This window comes from Arachis stenosperma, chromosome 3 (assembly GCF_014773155.1).
Source record: "Arachis stenosperma cultivar V10309 chromosome 3, arast.V10309.gnm1.PFL2, whole genome shotgun sequence".
NCBI classification, from domain to species: Eukaryota; Viridiplantae; Streptophyta; class Magnoliopsida; order Fabales; family Fabaceae; genus Arachis; species Arachis stenosperma.
The window spans coordinates 3,813,084-3,831,812 of NC_080379.1; the positions used below are offsets into that span (position 1 = coordinate 3,813,084).

Sequence of the window (18,729 nt, forward strand, 5' to 3'; positions counted from 1 at the left end):
AAATATCTATTAATTTTATGTGATCAAAATTTATTAAAATTTTAGAAATTTAATTATTATTTTTAGAGTCACAAAATTTTTAAATTAAACTTATTATTTATCCTATTTATAAAAATATTGAAGAGCTAATCAAATTTTTAAGAAATTTAGTAAATTTTAATTACGTAAAATTTAAGTAAAAAATTCAAATTTTAGTAAATTAACTTATAAAATTAACATATTATTTATGAAAATCAGTTCAAAAGTTAATATAAATTATTATTATTATAAATTTTAAAGCCGAACTAAGTCAATTATGATTTTAAAAATTAATTTATATTTAATTTTAAATTTCAAATATTAAATTGAATATCAATCCAGTATAACCTAAAAAAAGTACATTAAGAAACAATATTCTTGGACTTTCTTCAGGGCTTTGTAGGCATCCAAAGGCTTCGGCCTCATGGGCAATATAAAAATATAAATGTTTTTTTTTTTAAGCATGATCAATATAAAAATATGTTTACGTAAATAATCAAATTTATTTTATCATAATTAGTGGATTAATTGACACGTTTCTTTATATATTGATTCACTATTTTATAGTAGTGTTCATAGATCGAATTCGATCCGCAGTGATTATCCTAGTGACGGATCCAGAAAATTTTGATAGTGAAGGCAAAATATATATATATATATATATATATATATATATATATATATATAATATAATAATAATTTTACAATAAAAATATTATATGTACATAAAAATTTGTTATCAAATTATTTATTAATCATTATATATTCGTATATAAATATATGTATTGTTTAATTTATTTTTAATGTGTATCATACAGATAGTTATTTTCGATGTAAATATAACATGATTAGTTTTTATAATATCTCATTTTACAAATTAAAACACTATAATAATCATTTATAAATTGGGTAAAGTATATTTTTTGTCCTTAATGTTTGACAAAAATTTCAAAAATATCCCTAAGTTTTATTTTGTTTCAATTTTGTCCCAAAAATTTTCGATTTGCATCAAATATACCCCTGACGATTAATTATTCAAAAAAGTTAAGATTCAACAACAATTCCATAAGAACAACCCCTCAACACAAGCAAATCAAACATAATTTTCATTCATTATTTGAAAATTTAGCCTCCTGATGGTATATTTGATGCAAATCGAAAACTTTTGGGACAAAATTGAAACAAAATAAAACTTAGGGTATTTTTAAAAATTTTGCTAAATTTCGGGGATAAAAATTATACTTTACCCTTATAAATATATGTCTTTTTATATAGAATAATGCTATATATTTATATTTTTTTATTAACCAAATCCAATCAAATTTATCTAAAACAACAAAAATCAATTATGACTAATATTATTTTAAATTTTATTATTTAACTTGGTTAGACTTAGTTCATAAAAAGGTTTGGATGTATAGTATTTCTTTTACATATATATAAGTAAATACTTATTTAAAAATTTACTTCTTATACAATTAGAAGTCAATTCTTATTGAAATTTATAGTTGAAAAAGTTCTTTTAATTAATGTAGTTGTTACAGAAAAATAAAATTAAAACTAATATAAAAAAAAGATAAATAACACTCTTTCAAGTTGATTTATAAGAAAAAAACACAAATTTCATTTATATTAATAATTGGTCATTCTAATGACATCTAATATAAAATTTTTAAATTGACTATAAAGTACCGAAAATTGAATAAAAAATTATTATGGGGTCAAATTTAATAATTAAGTGGGGGCAAATAAATATTATTATCATATACTACTCAAAAAAATTTCAAATCGTAGTGGGGGCGATTTCCCCCACACTCATGTACAAACATCGACTAGTTTATCTGAATTCGATCTAAAAATTGCGGATATGGATCGATTGCAGATCGAATCCGCACACTAATCGGATCGGATTACAGATTTTATGTTGGTATCCGTATATCCAATCCGTGTATCCGCAAAAATAAAGAAATAAATAAGTAAATTTTTTTTCATATTTTATTTCAACTAATAATTATCGTATATGTTGTATTATTTTAATTTATTATTTAAGAAAAATATGTTTAATATTATTTTAGGAGTAAACATATTTAAAAGAATAGAAAAATAAATTTTATTGATATTTTTTAATAAAAAATAAGCTTTTAAAAATATTTTTGTATTTTGCGAATATATCCGATACCCGATCCAATCCGATCCGCACAACCTTGAAAAATGCGAATATTGGATCCGATCCGATCCGATGAATTTAGTGCAGATCGGATCAAAATTTTGGCCATATCCAATCCGATCTTCACCCCTACTGTTTTATTTAAAAAACATATCAAAATAATAAATAATATATTAGTTGAGATGGTAAATATTTTATAATTTAATTAAAAGTTTTAGGTTTAAATTTTAAATGAGTATTTACCAATTTTGGTTCTCAAAGAATATCGAACTAAACACTTTAATCTTCAACCTAAATTAATTATCGATTGGTCTCTAACAATAATTTCATTAGTCACTTAGGTCCTTAACTCCATCAACTCTAACGGAAGACGAAATGGTTTCTGACAACTCTAAAAGAAAACAAAATTATTCCTGACAATTCTAATAGTGGACAAAATGATTCCTGACCCCTTTGTTCGAAAGTGACATGATTCTTCCCCAATTTTCATCATATCTCGCATAACCATAACATTCGTACTATCCTTCTTCACCTTCACAATCTTCTTTTCCATCTTTTTCTTCCTCCTCTTCAGTTTTAAGATCAAGTCATGGTGTAACTACCATACGTGTCGGACATACCTCAACATGTGATGAATCACACATTTCCTAAATCTCTGTGATTGGTATACACATCTCCTCCGTACTTCACCCATTAAAAGTATCAACTTCCATGTCCTTGATAACAGTATCACCTCCAACCCTGACAATGTCCACCACATCCTCAAGAACAAGTTCCATAACTACCCTAAGAACATGTCTTTCTCCACTCTTTGGCAAGCAATATAGATCGTTGGACATTAGAATATCATGAGAAGATTTTTCTTCGATATCATATGCAAATTCTCATTTGAAATAGATCCCAAGTGCTTCATTCCTTCTTTTCCGTAGTCCAAGTTGGCAAACAGTTTCGACCTTACATCCAAGTTATCAGTACAGCGAACAATGTTGCCGTTGCTGCTCATATGAAAACTAAAGCAATTATTGAACATTGGTTCGGAAAAGAAGTTGAAGGAAGCGATCGGAGTGGTGGACAATATGGTCATGGAGATGATAGGCAGAGGAGGAGGGAGATGGCAACGACAACGACGATCTTAACAAATAAGACTTGTTGTCCATGAGATCCATCGAAGATGACAAGTACTTGAGAGACATAGTCATTAGTTTTTTGAGTATGAATTGGTTGAGAACAAGTTGAAAATTTTTTTCTTCTGAACATTGAAGTTGAAGAGTATGCATTGTGTAGGTTGAAGTTACAGTGTTAGACTAGCATCATGCGAGATATGATGGAAATTGGGAGAGAGCAGTATCGTTTTCGAACAGATGAGGTCAAGAATCATTTTGTCCCTTGTTAGAATTGTCATGAACTATTTTGTCTTCCGTTAGAGTTGACGGAACAAAGGACCTAAGTGACAAATGAAATTAATTGTTAAGAACCAATCAAGTAATTAATTTTAGGTGAGGACTAAGTGTCTGGTCTAAAATTTGTTGAGGAACAAAATTGATAAATACTGAAAAAATAACAATTTTTATGAATTATGTATAATAAAAAAACATTTAAAAAAATTAAACATTAATCTTTTTAGTATCTTTATTATATATACTTATATAGTATAAAAGTATGATATAGGATATTTAAAAATAAAGTTAAACACTAATCTTTTATATATAGTATAAATATAATATAAATATAGATACATAATAAAATAATTAATTTTGAAATTCAATACTTGATAAATTATATAAATACGTAAATCTAATTAAGCAGTCGTATAAAAATTTTTATAACGTAAATGCATCCAAATTAAACTTTAAATATAAATACATGTTAGTCACAAAAAAAAATATAAATACATGTTTCTTCTTCTTACAAATTAGTTATCGTTATGTAATAATTAAGCACTTGGAGAAGGGTATTATACTATTATTTTGGCGCTAATTAGATAGATGAATCTAAATTTGTTGGTGCATTCATTTGTGATTTTACCGTAAGCAAAGAAATCATCTTTGAACTCGGAACTCAGAACTCAGAAGTGGAAGCTAGTAAGGAAGGAAGCATGAGCAACCACCATAACCAACAAGATCAGCGTAACGGCATTCTCGATTCCACCTTCAATCAAACCCTTAGAACTGTTCAAGGGTACATCCTCTCCTCCTCCTTCTTATTCTTTGCGGTTTTATTCGCCTCAGATTTCATGAAGTTCAGCATCCCCATCAATTGCAGTCCCCAGATTTGTCGGATTTTCCGAAAACCCAGTTCTCAAAATCCGACTTTTCTCGATTTTCTATTTTTAAACCTTTTCTTTTAATTTCCTCTGGGTTGCGTTGATTTGAGATCAGGAATTGTGATGGGTGAAGTTCTATCGCACGAACTGGGTTTATAATAATTGTTTGGAAATGTGATCCGTGCAATCACTTCAGTAGTGTGCTGTTCTCACTGATTCCTGAAAAATTAGAAGAGGGTAATTGGAGCTGCGATGTGGATTATTATTGATTGAGCGAATTTTTTTTTTCTTCTTAGATCGTTATGTGTATACTCGCGCCCGATTTGAATGCTGATTTGTTCCAATTGAACATGATGTAGGAACAGAGTCACAGACTTTATATAGTTGATTTTTACCAAATTTCATAGCTAACCTACGCAATTGTGTTTTTCTTCAGAACTACAACTACCCTTTTCAACTGGGAATTTATGATTTATTCGTTGATGGTATTGGTGGATTGATGAATTGACCAATTTCTCTTTGTTCATCTAGTTTTGTATTTGGTGTTACTTATAACTGTAAGCATATAGCTTACTATCGTAGCTGAGATTTGTAGTATTCTTTTTTGTTTAAGGTTACTTAAAGGTCGTAGCATGCCTGGGAAAATATTATTGAGCCCGAGATCAGACCCAGTAGATGGCTCGAACACGAAGGACTCATCGCCAAGCTACAGGAGGAGCTTCTCACACAATGATGCTGGCACTAGTGACCATACATATGGGGCAGATGAGGTGATTTTAGTATTCATTTACTTATATGCATCTATGTGATTGATTTGTATCACTTTGTCAAGTGGGACTTGTACTGTCAATACAGGAAGAAGTTCAGAGTCCAACTATTATTGCCAATTTGAATCGGTTATCAATCTCGCATGTAGAGAGATCATCCAAAGAATTCTGCAAGTCTACCATTGGTGCCAGATCTACAGATTCTGCAAGAGTTATGAAGTTCACTAAGGTTCTTTCTGGGACAACAGTTATATTAGGTATTTTGTTTTTTCTATTTCTATTATTTTATTTTATTTTATTTTTATGATTATAATTTTTTGTATTACTCATTAACTTTTCCGTGTTGTTCTATGATGTTGTCCAGTCATTTAAATATCATAAATAAACAATTCTGAACTATATGTTTAGATAAACACACCTATCATGAGGTTTACCTTGCTTGTACATATTTTTCGCAGTATCATGAGGTTAACTATTTCCTTGAAATCTATTCTGTAGACAAGTTGCGTGAGCTAGCTTGGAGTGGTGTTCCAGATGACATGCGCCCTACTGTGTGGAGGCTTCTCTTGGTAAACTATTTGACCTTACTCTAGCTCTCGGATACGGGAAACATGAGTATGAAACTTTTAGAGTTCATATTCCGAGTTTTAGGATTTTATTTTTATCAGGTTTCAAAGTTAAGTTTTGTTTGCTTAGGTTGAGCTATGGAATTATTTTAAAGAGATTTTGACGCTGCTTACATGAAAAATGTTCTCCATTGAGACTAAAAGAAGAATTTAGGAATGAAAGATGAAAAGTATTTACACTATAAAGAATCATGTTAAGTAAGGAGTCAATCTTAGTGATCCCCAATCACACATGTTAATGGATAGCTTCATCTTGCTGGAAATTTAAAAATAAACTGACAACAGGGATATGCACCACCTAATTCAGATAGAAGGGAGGGGGTTCTACGAAGAAAGCGCCTTGAGTATCTTGAGTGTATTTCTCAGTATTATGATATTCCTGATACTGATCGTTCCGATGATGAGATCAACATGCGTCGCCAGGTACTCTAGGTTATAATATGTTACCGTCTTGATTTTTGTAGCGATTTTCTGCTTGTTGATTATTGTCATTGTATGTTTGTCAGATTGTTGTTGATTGTCCAAGAACTGTACCTGATGTTCCATTCTTCCAGCAACAGCAAGTTCAGAAATCATTGGAACGCATTCTTTATGCATGGTTAGACAAAACAATTTGTCGTTGTTGACTTGATATTATTCTTAGCTTAGTGATCTTATATGATTTCCAAATATATTCACAGGGCCATTCGACATCCTGCAAGTGGATATGTTCAGGGGATAAATGATCTTGTTACACCATTTTTAGTTGTTTTCCTTTCAGAATACTTAGAAGGGTCTATAGATAATTGGTCAATGTCTGATTTATCCTCAGACCAGATCAACAATGTAGAGGCTGATTGCTATTGGTGCTTGTCGAAGTTGCTTGATGGTATGCAAGATCATTACACATTTGCTCAACCAGGGATTCAGAGGCTTGTTTTTAAGTTGAAGGAATTGGTCAGGAGGATTGATGGTAACCTTCTCAGGCTTTGTTTTCCTTCAAGCATTGCTATATTTATGATCTTAAATGCTTCATCACTTTTTATAGTTTTGATGGCTCCTCTACTACGAAGGCTTGTTTAGTTTAACAAACTGCTCTCTTTTCATTCTTAGTTATAAAGATTCCAGAATGTTTTCATCATCTTTTTCTGTTTTCAAGTATGAAAAAGGGGGGCAGGAAAAAAGAAGAATATTTCTGTCAATTTTGCTCCCAAAAACAGGATAAAAGAGATGGTTTATTTTCTTGGCACAAACATGTCGAAATTTCATCCCTTTTTTTCCTGGTAATATGTATTATTATATCTACAAATATAACATGATGTTCCCTAATTGAAAATTGTGTGCTGCCCCAGAACCTGTTTCACGACATGTGGAGGATCAAGGTCTTGAATTTCTTCAGTTTGCTTTCCGCTGGTTCAACTGTCTTCTAATCCGCGAGGTCTGCTCAGACATGTTATTTTCCTCATAAGTTGGATAGTTTTCTGAATAAAAGATTGACATAAACGGTCACCAATGCTGATCTCTGATTTTTCTGATTAGATACCCTTCCATCTCATCACACGCCTTTGGGACACGTACCTTGCTGAAGGAGATGCTTTACCAGACTTCCTTGTGTATATATTTGCCAGTTTCCTTCTAACAGTAAGCAAGCTTGTTTTGGCCCCTTCACTAATATGATATATTTTAATTTAATTATAATTTTTCCAATGTAAGTAGAAACAATTAATTAGGAATAATATAGCTTTTGCACCATTTTTGCCATTGAATTACTTAATGAAGAATGCAATTTTAGGATTCCTGGCAATGCTTTGAAGCAACGTTAGACAAATGCAATAGAAAACAAAGGGATGCATACCTATATTATATGCTTCTAATTTGCTTAGTTTATATACACATTCTCCTTACTTTTAGCAATGATCAATATAGTAGATAATGAATTTCTTCATATGCTGCTTTTTTTAGTGGTCAGACAATCTCCAGAAGCTAGATTTCCAAGAATTGGTGATATTCCTTCAACATCTTCCAACTCAGAACTGGACTCACCAAGAGCTGGAAATGGTGCTTTCCAGGGCATTTATGTGGCACAGCATGTTCAACAACTCTCCCAGCCATTTAGCCAGCTGAATTGGCAATTCTGGTTTTCTGAATTCAGCTCTTGTTCATTTTCTAGTTTCCTTTTTTTTTTTCAAAAACTTTTTCATCAGGCTTTTGGCTACATCATATATGGTGTTGTTTCTTGTGTAAAAGGATTAATTGTTTTTCACAACCATTTTTCCATGTAGGTTATCTTGTAATATTTTGTAAAGGAGAGAGTGAGAGGAAGGGGAGAAAAGAAAAAAACAATACAGACAGAGAGCCTATTTTTATTGTATTAACTTCATAACATTTCAGAATAGCAACAGATGTGTCAGCAAGAGTATTTCTATTTTTTCATTCTGCTACAATAGTTAACTTCATGAGAATAATACTTATGCCACAGATAATGCTGTTGCTAAGAGAGATCCACATTTTCAACATCCGCAAAGTGGAACAAATTTAGATCTTGTATTCCTCATCTAACATAAACTATCAATATGTAGATACAACAAAACACAAATGCAAGGGAGTTTCTCTTGGTATATATTGAACATCAAAATATGTAGCTCTCCATAGCTATAAAATTATAGACTTGTTTTTCAAAAGAATTAACAATTGTATACAATGGGGGGAAGTGGAAATAGATAAATAGAAATTGGGTTTGCATAATTCCCAAAAAAAAAAAGAGATAAAGAAAATTTGGGTTATTGCATCTAGTTTTATAGTTTATTCCTCATCCACTTCAAGCCCTGGTATATATTCCAAACTAACATCAAATATGACTGGACTATTTGGAGCCACCCTTGGTCTCCCTGGAGCTGATGTAAGGCCTTTTGGGAATGCCAACTGCCAAATAAATAATAAAGAACTTTGTAGCCAACACATTTAGAATTTAATATTCAGTTTTAAGGAAAATTAATCATGATTTAGTCAATGTTCATTAGCATGCATCCTTTTTATGTATTTTCATCATTTTGTGCTCAATATATATATTTTAGGCACAGATGTCCATAGACACTGATAAACCAAGAATATGGCATGGAAGCAGAGTCTATAAAATAGTTATATGATAGATTCACATGATTAAAAGATCACAGTTTCTCTGGTATAAGCTATTAAGGCAAAGCGAGTGGATCCTCTTAATTGGAAAATCCACATTTGAAATGTTCAAATGAAATTTTCAATTGAGAGGATCCATTCCCGGAGGCAAAAGCTTACTGGTCCAGGTATGTACAGTCGACGCTTCCCTCCTACTTTCATGCTCAGAAGACCTTCATCAAGACCCTTTATCACCTGTTATACTCATTCGGATTAGTATCGGTCAATCTTTAACGCATAGTCCCTAAAGCTACTGGTTTTCAATCTTGAACAATGATCACCATGAAGGGAAAGTTCTTGAAAACAATAAAAAAGGAAAAATCCAGTGTACCTGACCAGAACCGACACGGAAAATGTAAATCTGGCCTTTCTCCAATGAACTGTATGATTGAAAACGGGGGAAATGAGCAACACATTTGTCTTGGTCATATTCAAATACTTGTATATTGATTTATTATCCACAAAGAGAATTATCATTGAACATTGTCATCAAGATTTTCTCAAAGAGATCATCCAGAAAACCAAATTGAAAGGAGACAATACAGCTGAAAAAGGAATGAACAGTTTGATATTCTAAAACATTCATGTAACATTTGATTTTAGCTGAGTTGAGATTAATATAGTTTTGTAATCAGTGGATTTACCTATCAAATACTTGTCCCGAAGGAACCATTGCTACATAATTAGCTGCTACCTGTAATTACAATTACAATTACATTACATAAGGTATATTACCATAGGAGTGCCTATAGAAATGAAGTTGCATTTGGTTAGATACAAATATGTTTGATTACACTGAGACAGAGATACAGAGAGACACGGCATGACAAAACCATTGTCTCCGTGTCTTACATGTTGCTTAAAATGTGAAAGTGTTCTAGTTCTATATTTCCTTTTCAACGGTTAACTTCGAGCAGAAAAGACATTATCTATCTTGTATTGCATATAAAAAAGAACTGAACAAATTAGAAGAAATTCCACACCTGAAATCCAACTGGGGGACTAGGACCTTGTCCAACTTTAATATCCTTGTATTGCAAACCTGATTCAGTAGTTACCATAGGCACCTTCATTGCATAAAATGTTCAAAGTCAACATTAGTCATTTAGCTATGGATACTCCAAGTAAAATCCATTGATACCATGGTGGTCATTGACCAAGGGTCTTAAAAATGTGAATATTAAAACTTAAGTGCAATCACATAGATTGGTTATTAACATATTCTTTGCATGGTGCACAAATTCTTTGAAAATATAAGAATGTCTGCTATTTCCTTTAAGAATGATAGATTCTATTATCAGGAAAGAATAGCTTAGATACTAATAATGCTTTGATTTCCCAAAATTTATTTGAAGAATTTCTCTTAAAAAATAACTGACATTTGAGAAAGGTGCTGACTAACATTAGTAGAATCAGGAGATGCAATGCAATTACATCAAATATCAAAGCATTATTAGCAATTTACAACAACCATTTGTAATGTCTTAGCAGAGAAAAACAGAGAAAGGAGGCAGAGAAGGGAACAATGTATTCTCACCATACATTTTCAAGCTCCTTCTCACAAGCTTCATCACATAGTTTCGGCTTATCTTCTGGGGGCAAACCAGCTCCTTTGGCTTCCAATGAACCAACAAAGAGGCTTGAGATTCCCAAAGCCAATCCAAGAAAGTCTCTGCGTGAATTGGTATTAACCATAGCAGCACATTCAGTTGTATCTGAGGCCTTTGCTTTTACCATGGATCTTCGGTATTGCGGAACCAAGCATCGAAGCCTGTCAGCAGCAATGCCTTGAGGATTGCAGCTCAAACTTTTACAAGTAGAACCTACCCCAAAAACAAAATTATATACTTTAGAAAACAATTGTAACAGTTAAACCCATGAGAATAATTTCTATGCACCAACACTTTAAAAGCAATGTGAAACTTTCAGCCAATAGAAATTCAAAAAGGCATGAAGTCATGGTGGATAGTTGTGATGATTTGGCACTTTCTTGAATTTCTGTTAGATGACAGGGAGAAATTGTTTTGCCTCACCATCAATGTCTAGAAATCAAATCCTAAATTAGTGAAATTGAAGAATGGAAGCTGGGGGCAGTGATAATAGTTGAGAAATTTCAATTTCGCAGAAACAGAAGTGGATTACAAAGTCAAAATGAATTCACCTTTACTATCCTGTAAATACAATGCATGAACTCATTAACTCAACAATAATTCGTTATTACTTATTACTTTCCTCTTAGAAAAAAACAACTTTTTGGCACCACTATCATTCATCTAAGAACATGACACAACAGATTATTATTGAGTTAAACAATAATTAGTAGTGCTCCTCAAACTAAAACCTATGCAAGAGTGGAAGCAATAACAATCTGAAGTTGTGAACAAAACAGAAACAAGAAGCAATGACAATGTAACATTGTTTGAGTTGTGAAATGAAGAAAACAATTGGAAAAGTTAAGGAAGCAGCACATAGAATAGATACCTAGTGGAAGAAGGAGAGAGGAGAGAGAAGCAGCCATTGTTGGCATATCATATCCAAGGTTGAAGGTTGTAATATTAGATGTCATTTGATGTGGATAAACCAAATCCACTTAAACACATCACCTGTCAGAAACTGTCCTTTTATCTTTTTCTTTTATTTTTTCTTTTCCACCCCTACAGATAACAATTTTTTTTTGTTTTTTTTTTTAAAGATTCAAATCCGCGACTTATTAAATGAGCATAGAAATATTGTGTCATTTGAGTTATAATTTATTGAGACATAACATAAAATCTTAATTCTTAATAAATCTTGTAGTAGTATAAAATAATTTATACCACTCAAATTTTTTATTTAATATAAATATATAATTGATATATATCATTTATACCAAAAAGAATAAAGATTTCATGAAGTTTTATATTTTTATTATTTTAGTTTAAAAACATAAATATATTTCTTTTTGAAATACTCTTTATTATATATAATTTATAAAAAAATATATTTTTGCTATTTTAAAAAGTCAAACTCAAAATATCTTAATTAAAATATTAAATACTTACCATCTTAAATAACCTTATTATTATTATTATTATTATTATATTGCACATCTAATTTATATTGTTATGACATTCTTATAACCTTATTATCTTATTATGAAATACAATGTAACTTTCATTTAATATATGCATAATGAATTATCTTATAATAATAAATGCATGTAAAGCTAACAATAATTAATCACACAAATATTTAAAAAAAAATTATCCTGAGAATTTTTATTACATTGATAAAAATTTAGAGATAAAATATTTTAAAATATTCAATTTTTCAATAAAAACTGAGTAAAAGCCCTTTCCGGTCCCTAACCATTTACCCGATGGACGACCCACCCCCTAAGTAATTTAAAACCCCAAATCGGTCCCTATCAATGATGGTATATGGACATTGAAGACCCTGCAACCGGTTCCCAGCAGGTGACATGCTGATCTGTCAGTCACTTGTCCACCTGGATTTTTGTCCTACATAATTAGGACTAATCGCCCCCTGCACCTTTGAAACGATGCGTTCCATGAACTCCCATGTACTCCCATGTACTCCCATGTACCCCCTGCTGGGTCAAATTGATTCATGTACTCCCATCCTCCATGGCACACACTTTTAAATTTTTCCATTGCCGCTTTGAACTGCACCTGAGTGGTGCACTTGGCAGCATGCCATAACAGACCCTTTACCTGCTTGTTATTGAACCTTTGTTGAAGATTCTTCCAAATATGCAGCACACAATTTCTGTGGTGTGCATAGGGCATGACTTCCTTGGCTGCACGCATAAGTCCCTGCAAAGATGGTTTACAAACCAAATATAATGCACTTATGACATAAAGACACCAATAACTACACACCAATTGCTGGGAATAGACATAGACCAATCATAAGCCACTTAACCGTATATGCATAAACTAATAATGAATGTATTATGTTGTGCAGAATTCTACTAACCAAAAGCTAGAAATTAAACAACACGATTACAAACAAATACTAACCCAGGTGACAATTCACAGATTAACAGATTATTTTCTATGGAAGGGATACCAACAATTGTAAGGGAAGATGGTTAGATTGGTTGTATTTACTACCAACTATGTTGCTGAATTTCTTCAGTTTAACAAGTATAGCCTTTTGCTTCAATTAGCAGATATTCCACTTTAAATCTAAACAAACAACTAATTAACACATTCAACACAAGTCTACATTGTGCAGAGTTACATTCATAAAACATACATTATATCAGAATAGTATAGGGACATTGTAGTTACCTTCTGTTGGTCGGACATCAGATTCCATCCGCGCACTTGATGGTCTCCCAAATCATCCTGAAGCCGCGTCAAGAACCACATCCAGTTCTCTGTGTTTTCAGCTCTTGTCACAGCATATGCAATAACGAATACATGGTTGTTAGCATCAAGTGCCATTGCAGTTAGGAGCTGCCCTCCGTAATAACCTTTTAAGAAGCAACCATCTAGGCCTATTAGTATTCCAGATAACCTAATCCCCTGAAGAGTTCTTCCAAGTCCTTCTTGTTGACAAAATCAACATCCATCGGTGGAAATTTCTCAATCTTCCCATCTACATAGCGTAACACTCCATTTGAATCTTTCTCTAGTCTCCCACCGTGATGAAAAACAGGGGCAACAAACACAGACATCTGTAAAAAACCAAATCACAACTCAGTAACAGAGCTAAACTTCAAACACCCTCAACAGCAACTAGGCTATCCTGTCTATCCATTAAGCATTCTTAATGCATCAAGCCAACACAAAGGTACAAACTTTCAAACTTAACATCACTTTCATACTTTCACAACAACCCTAACTCATGAAACAAACCTACTGCTTCACCCGATCCACCCATAATCACCATGCAGGGGAGAACTCACATATCAAAGCTAATTTAACCCCCACTACCTGACATGAATCAATTTGACCCAGCAGGGGGTACATGGGAGTACATGGGAGTACATGGGAGTTCATGGAACGCATCGTTTCAAAGGTGCAGGGGGCGATTAGTCCTAATTATGTAGGACAAAAATCCAGGTGGACAAGTGACTGACAGATCAGCATGTCACCTGCTGGGAACCGGTTGCAGGGTCTTCAATGTCCATATACCATCATTGATAGGGACCGATTTGGGGTTTTAAATTACTTAGGGGGTGGGTCGTCCATCGGGTAAATGGTTAGGGACCGGAAAGGGCTTTTACTCATAAAAACTTCCCACTTTTGAAACATAAAAACATTTTAGGGTATTAGTAGTTAGTATAAAAAGCCCCAAATTTTACGTAGCTACAGTACCCAGAAATTTCTTACTGAGTGCGGTGAAAAGGAAGAAGAAATTGCGAAATGGTAGACGTTCTTTTTGATGATATCTTCAGAGTGGAAAAACTCAACCCCGATGACAAGAAATACTTCGATAAAGGTAGCTTTTTTTTTTTACTTTCTCCTCATTTTCTTCATACCCATATATTCAATTATCTCTGTTTATGATCTTTGAAGCTTTTCGCCTTCCTATGATGTTTTTCTGACACTATCTGTAAATGGGTCCTCGTTTTCATTTCAAAGTTAGCTTCTTTCTCTGTGTGTGTGTGTGTGTGGCTATATTATGTGCTTTCTGATGAGTGTGCGTTTTCTTGTTTGTTGTTGGAGACATTAAGCTTTGGGTTTTGGCCTGTGTATCTGATTCTGATGGTTCAATGTTTGGTTTGTGTTAATTGAAGTAACACGCATTGAAGCAAGAAGTGAGAGGTTTGACATGTTCATGCACCTAGACATCAATTCTGAGGTGTATCCTTTGAAGGTTGGACAGAAATTCGCCCTTTTACTTGTTCCAACTCTTAATCTTGATGGAACACCAGACACTGGCTATTATATTGGGGTAATTATATCTCTTTCTCTCTATACAAGATGCCTTGGTTTTCTGATAAATGATTGTTATGATTGTCAAGTGAACCATGGTAAAATAGAACATTTACCCATTTAGAATATGACTTTTTGCCCTGGTATATCCAATAGTTTGTATGTCAATCTTTGTTCTTTTTTCGCTAGTAACCATTAGTTTAAGTTAGTTAGGAGTGTGTTATATAGTTGGTTAGTTAGAGCTAATTAGTAGAGTGTATAAGGTAGAAATAAAGCATTTAATATGGTTGTTGGGGAGCTTTTGTCCTTCATGTTTTTGGGACTTGAATCATACTTGGGGGAAAGACACATGAACATGTGGTTGATGCAGTGAAAGTGGTTTGTTTTCTGCACATATTCTGTTGGGAAGGTGTTCCGGTCGCCAAATCTATATAGATTTTTGGATTTGCTAGAATATGTAAAGAATAATCAACGCGATCTTTTGATTAAAAAAATGGAACCAAGATCAGTTTAGACATAATAATTGCCAGTGATAAAGTTAAGTGTTAAGTTGGAAGCATAAACTACATCTGTCAGCAGATTCGTGTCCTAAAGGAAGCCAAAATCATCATGTATCATAAAGAGTAATAATGTAATGGTCACAATGTGATTTTTTCTGGTCATTACCGCCATATTTATATATATAGGAAGTCGAGAGAAGTGTAGGAAGAATCAAATTTAATTGGAGAGTGTAATTATAGAAAGACATTATTAGGTCTCTCCTAATTTGGTTTTGTTCAGTATGAGTATAATTTTCACACATTAAAAAATAGTGTTAATTTTCTCCTTGTATTTGAGAGTGTCTAATTTTTCCACTCAGTCATATTCTCTTCATTATTGTCTAAAGATAAATGATAGTGTTTAGTTCCACTCTTTTCTCATCTTCAAATTTTAGTTGTTATTCTGTTCCATTTAACTCTGGTACTGTGACTGATGCAAAGAACTTGACCTCAGACATGCAAGGACTTTAAAAGAGTTTCATTGCTCATCTATAACCTGTTAATGATCTAGTGTCACATGACTAATCACATTTTACAAACCTCAAACCACTTTATATCCTTCTTAAAAAACAAATTCTAGCGCTTAGAATAAAGTACGGTTGTATGAGAAAATTGTGGTCGTAAACCAATTTACAACCATTACTCCCCTTGCCCCTTGTTAGCTTTGTTCTCCTTTCTACTCGTCAATTCGATAGTCCATAATTTCCCTCACAGAAGTTCTTTATTTTTCCTTTTCCCCGTTTCCATTTTCAGGGCAATCGGCACTCACTCGCTGACAATTTTGAATACGTCATGCATGGGAAGCTCTACAAGATAACAGAGGATTCAACGCGTGAAAATGTGTATGTCCCTTACCAGTTTTGAAGTATAAGATTATGAAAAAAGGAATTGCTTGTTAACATTTAATTTAGTTTCTATGTAACCTTTGTTAATTGCTAATTAGCCATTTGGATGCTAGTGACCTCTTAACTATAGACACCTCTTCCTTTCGAATTGGGGAGATGAAGAAGCGAACGACTCGAAGAGTAAAATAGAATATACTTAACTCATCAAGCTATTCGGCTATTCGCCTGCCCTCTTCCTTTAAGATCCCAACTCATGATCACACCCTTACCTGAATTTGTTTTAAAATAGTTAGGAACATGAACTTGTATGATTCCGATTGACGCATATTGTCTCGATATAACTGCTCAGTAATTGAAAGTTGAAAACCAAAATGATTGTGAGATTATTTTTTATCATGAGCATAAATTATTGATATATACATGACTGTTAGATTATAATTTAATTGTGGTATTAACAATGGTAATTTGATTTGTTGCAGGGAGGTTCTTATTTCATTTGGTGGGCTTCTGATGATGATGAAGGGAGATCCTTCTCATTGCAACAAGTTTGAGCTTGATCAGAAGCTTTATCTTCTCATGAGGAAAGTATGATGAGAACTAGTGAAGGAAAAACAAATTAAGGGATCTGAAAATTTTGGTTATCGGCACCTTTTTGTAATTACATGTTAGAAGAATTCATATACTGTTAATCTTCATGCTAACTAGATATTAATCTTACTCTAACCAAATTGTTTAAGGTGAGTAAAATTTCTTTTAGCTTATTCTTCTTCCTTAATGAAATTCTTAGAAAAATAATTCTTCTACATGTACAAAACTCAACAAAGAATTTTTGTGATAGAAGGGAAGTCACTTTATCATATAAATTTGAAATATATTTATATATTTGAAAATCTCTTTATCATATAAATTATATTTTTATTTTTTAAAACATTTTGTTGGATAACTATTACGTAGTTAATAAAAAATATAGTTATTTTTGCTATTTTTGCTAATGATAAAATACTATTTTCTTCCTAACATGTGGATCAAATCTTAATTTAGTTTCTAATATTTTAAATATTTTATTGTACGCTCAAAAATTTTCGGATCAGTTCAATGTTGTTTTATTATTAAATTTAACATGAATAATTAACGGAAAAAGGCGTCGTGGACGTTTAACATTATTTGTTGATAAGTCATATTTTTTTTTTTTGGTTAGAAAAATAGGGCCAAAATCTTATTGTAATACTATGTTGTCTAATTCTCTTTCACATACAAAATTTCAAATTTTAGTAATTAATTATTAATGCACCAAAATTAATGAGAAAGCTTTTATATTAATAATCATCAGTAGGTTTATTTATGTATTAAAATTAACTGTTTAAAATACTAAATTATTTGTATCAAATTTAATAATGAGATAATATTGAATCTATTTAAAATATTTTAGAACTAAAATATGAAGTTTGCCACATTAAGAATTAAATTAAGACTAGACTCAAATATTGAGAATCAAAATAATACTTTGGGCTTATTTGAGTAAGCTTTTAAGAAAATATTTTTTTAAATTATCGTTTTTTAAAAGATCTTATAAAAAAGTAAAAGTAATTTTATATTTAGATACGTGATGCAAAAAGATCTTTTTATTTATCAATTATGTTTGAGAATAACTATATAAAAGTATTTTTTTGTTTATTTATTACGTGAAAAATATCTTTTTTTAAGAAAAAAAATATCTTTTAAAAAAATATATAAATTATAACTTTTCAAAAAAGATATTTTTTTATTTTTTAGTACTTTTACTTTTATTATTAGAAATTTATCAAATACACTAAAATATAAAAAATATATTTTTTTATCAATTTAATAGTGTTCAAATAAATACTTTATTTTTTTTGTTAACGTGACAATATATAATTCGATGCATGTGTAAGATCTGCATCATAATTCTTTTTATTCTAATAATATGTTAAAATAAAACTCTGCAACAAAATAATAAAGACATATAGTCACCAAAAAAAATTATAAAGACATATAATTTGTACGGTAAAAATTTTTTCCTTTTTCTTGCGGTACATTATTTAAACTCAGTCTATCGAGTTTTAAATAAGTATTTATTTTAGATAAAATTGATACATTAAAAGTTTAATATATTGAAATATAAGAATTCAAATTAATATTTATAATTGATGGATAAATTAAGTAACATGATATTAGGAATTTAGGATTCAACTCCAACTATTTGAATTCTATTTTCTGTTTTAATAGAAACAAACAATTATTAGAAAATAAAAAAGTTAAGAGTGAATATTTTACTTAGCTCTAATTTTTTTATGACTAAAGCTTGGTTTAGTAGAATTTAAAAAAAAAATGTGCTTTTCAAAAGCACAAATTTATTTGTGTTAGTAAATAGAAAAATTATGTATTTATGTTTATAGTTTTTAAAAATTAAAAGTATTTTTGAAAGTATATAAAGATATACTT

General features: G+C 31.4%; 4 protein-coding genes across 5 annotated transcripts; 2 read left to right on the forward strand and 2 right to left on the reverse strand.

Moving 5' to 3' along the window:
* The first annotated feature begins 4,119 nt into the window (after positions 1 to 4,119).
* On the forward strand, positions 4,120 to 8,234 carry LOC130968980 (GTPase-activating protein GYP1-like). Of its 2 annotated transcripts, XM_057894519.1 has the most exons (11): positions 4,120 to 4,363; positions 5,062 to 5,218; positions 5,304 to 5,472; positions 5,714 to 5,784; positions 6,127 to 6,264; positions 6,348 to 6,439; positions 6,522 to 6,793; positions 7,173 to 7,258; positions 7,360 to 7,461; positions 7,783 to 7,957; positions 8,103 to 8,234. In XM_057894519.1, exons 1-10 carry the CDS (start codon positions 4,281 to 4,283, stop codon positions 7,942 to 7,944), a joined length of 1,332 nt encoding a protein of 443 aa, XP_057750502.1. In that variant the 5' UTR covers positions 4,120 to 4,280; the 3' UTR covers positions 7,945 to 7,957; positions 8,103 to 8,234. The 2 variants fall into 2 exon arrangements, with proteins under 2 accessions (XP_057750502.1, XP_057750501.1); XM_057894518.1 differs by having other exon boundaries at positions 7,783 to 8,234.
* Positions 8,235 to 8,391: 157 nt separating this feature from the next.
* On the reverse strand, positions 8,392 to 11,593 carry LOC130968981 (peptidyl-prolyl cis-trans isomerase FKBP16-3, chloroplastic). The gene is made up of 7 exons (XM_057894520.1): positions 11,476 to 11,593; positions 10,537 to 10,817; positions 9,978 to 10,061; positions 9,639 to 9,688; positions 9,326 to 9,374; positions 9,115 to 9,189; positions 8,392 to 8,742 (listed from the first exon to the last, which is right to left on the reverse strand). The coding sequence occupies exons 1-7, from the start codon at positions 11,558 to 11,560 to the stop codon at positions 8,623 to 8,625; spliced, it is 744 nt and encodes a 247-aa protein (XP_057750503.1). The 5' UTR covers positions 11,561 to 11,593; the 3' UTR covers positions 8,392 to 8,622.
* Positions 11,594 to 12,494: 901 nt separating this feature from the next.
* On the reverse strand, positions 12,495 to 14,216 carry LOC130965333 (uncharacterized). Its single transcript, XM_057890100.1, has 2 exons — positions 13,290 to 14,216; positions 12,495 to 12,809 (listed from the first exon to the last, which is right to left on the reverse strand). The coding sequence occupies exons 1-2, from the start codon at positions 13,443 to 13,445 to the stop codon at positions 12,495 to 12,497; spliced, it is 471 nt and encodes a 156-aa protein (XP_057746083.1). The 5' UTR covers positions 13,446 to 14,216.
* LOC130968982 (DNA-directed RNA polymerases II, IV and V subunit 8B-like) lies at positions 14,213 to 17,058 on the forward strand. Its single transcript, XM_057894521.1, has 4 exons — positions 14,213 to 14,445; positions 14,744 to 14,901; positions 16,175 to 16,263; positions 16,746 to 17,058. Exons 1-4 carry the CDS (start codon positions 14,370 to 14,372, stop codon positions 16,855 to 16,857), a joined length of 435 nt encoding a protein of 144 aa, XP_057750504.1. The 5' UTR covers positions 14,213 to 14,369; the 3' UTR covers positions 16,858 to 17,058.
* Positions 17,059 to 18,729: the final 1,671 nt, after the last annotated feature.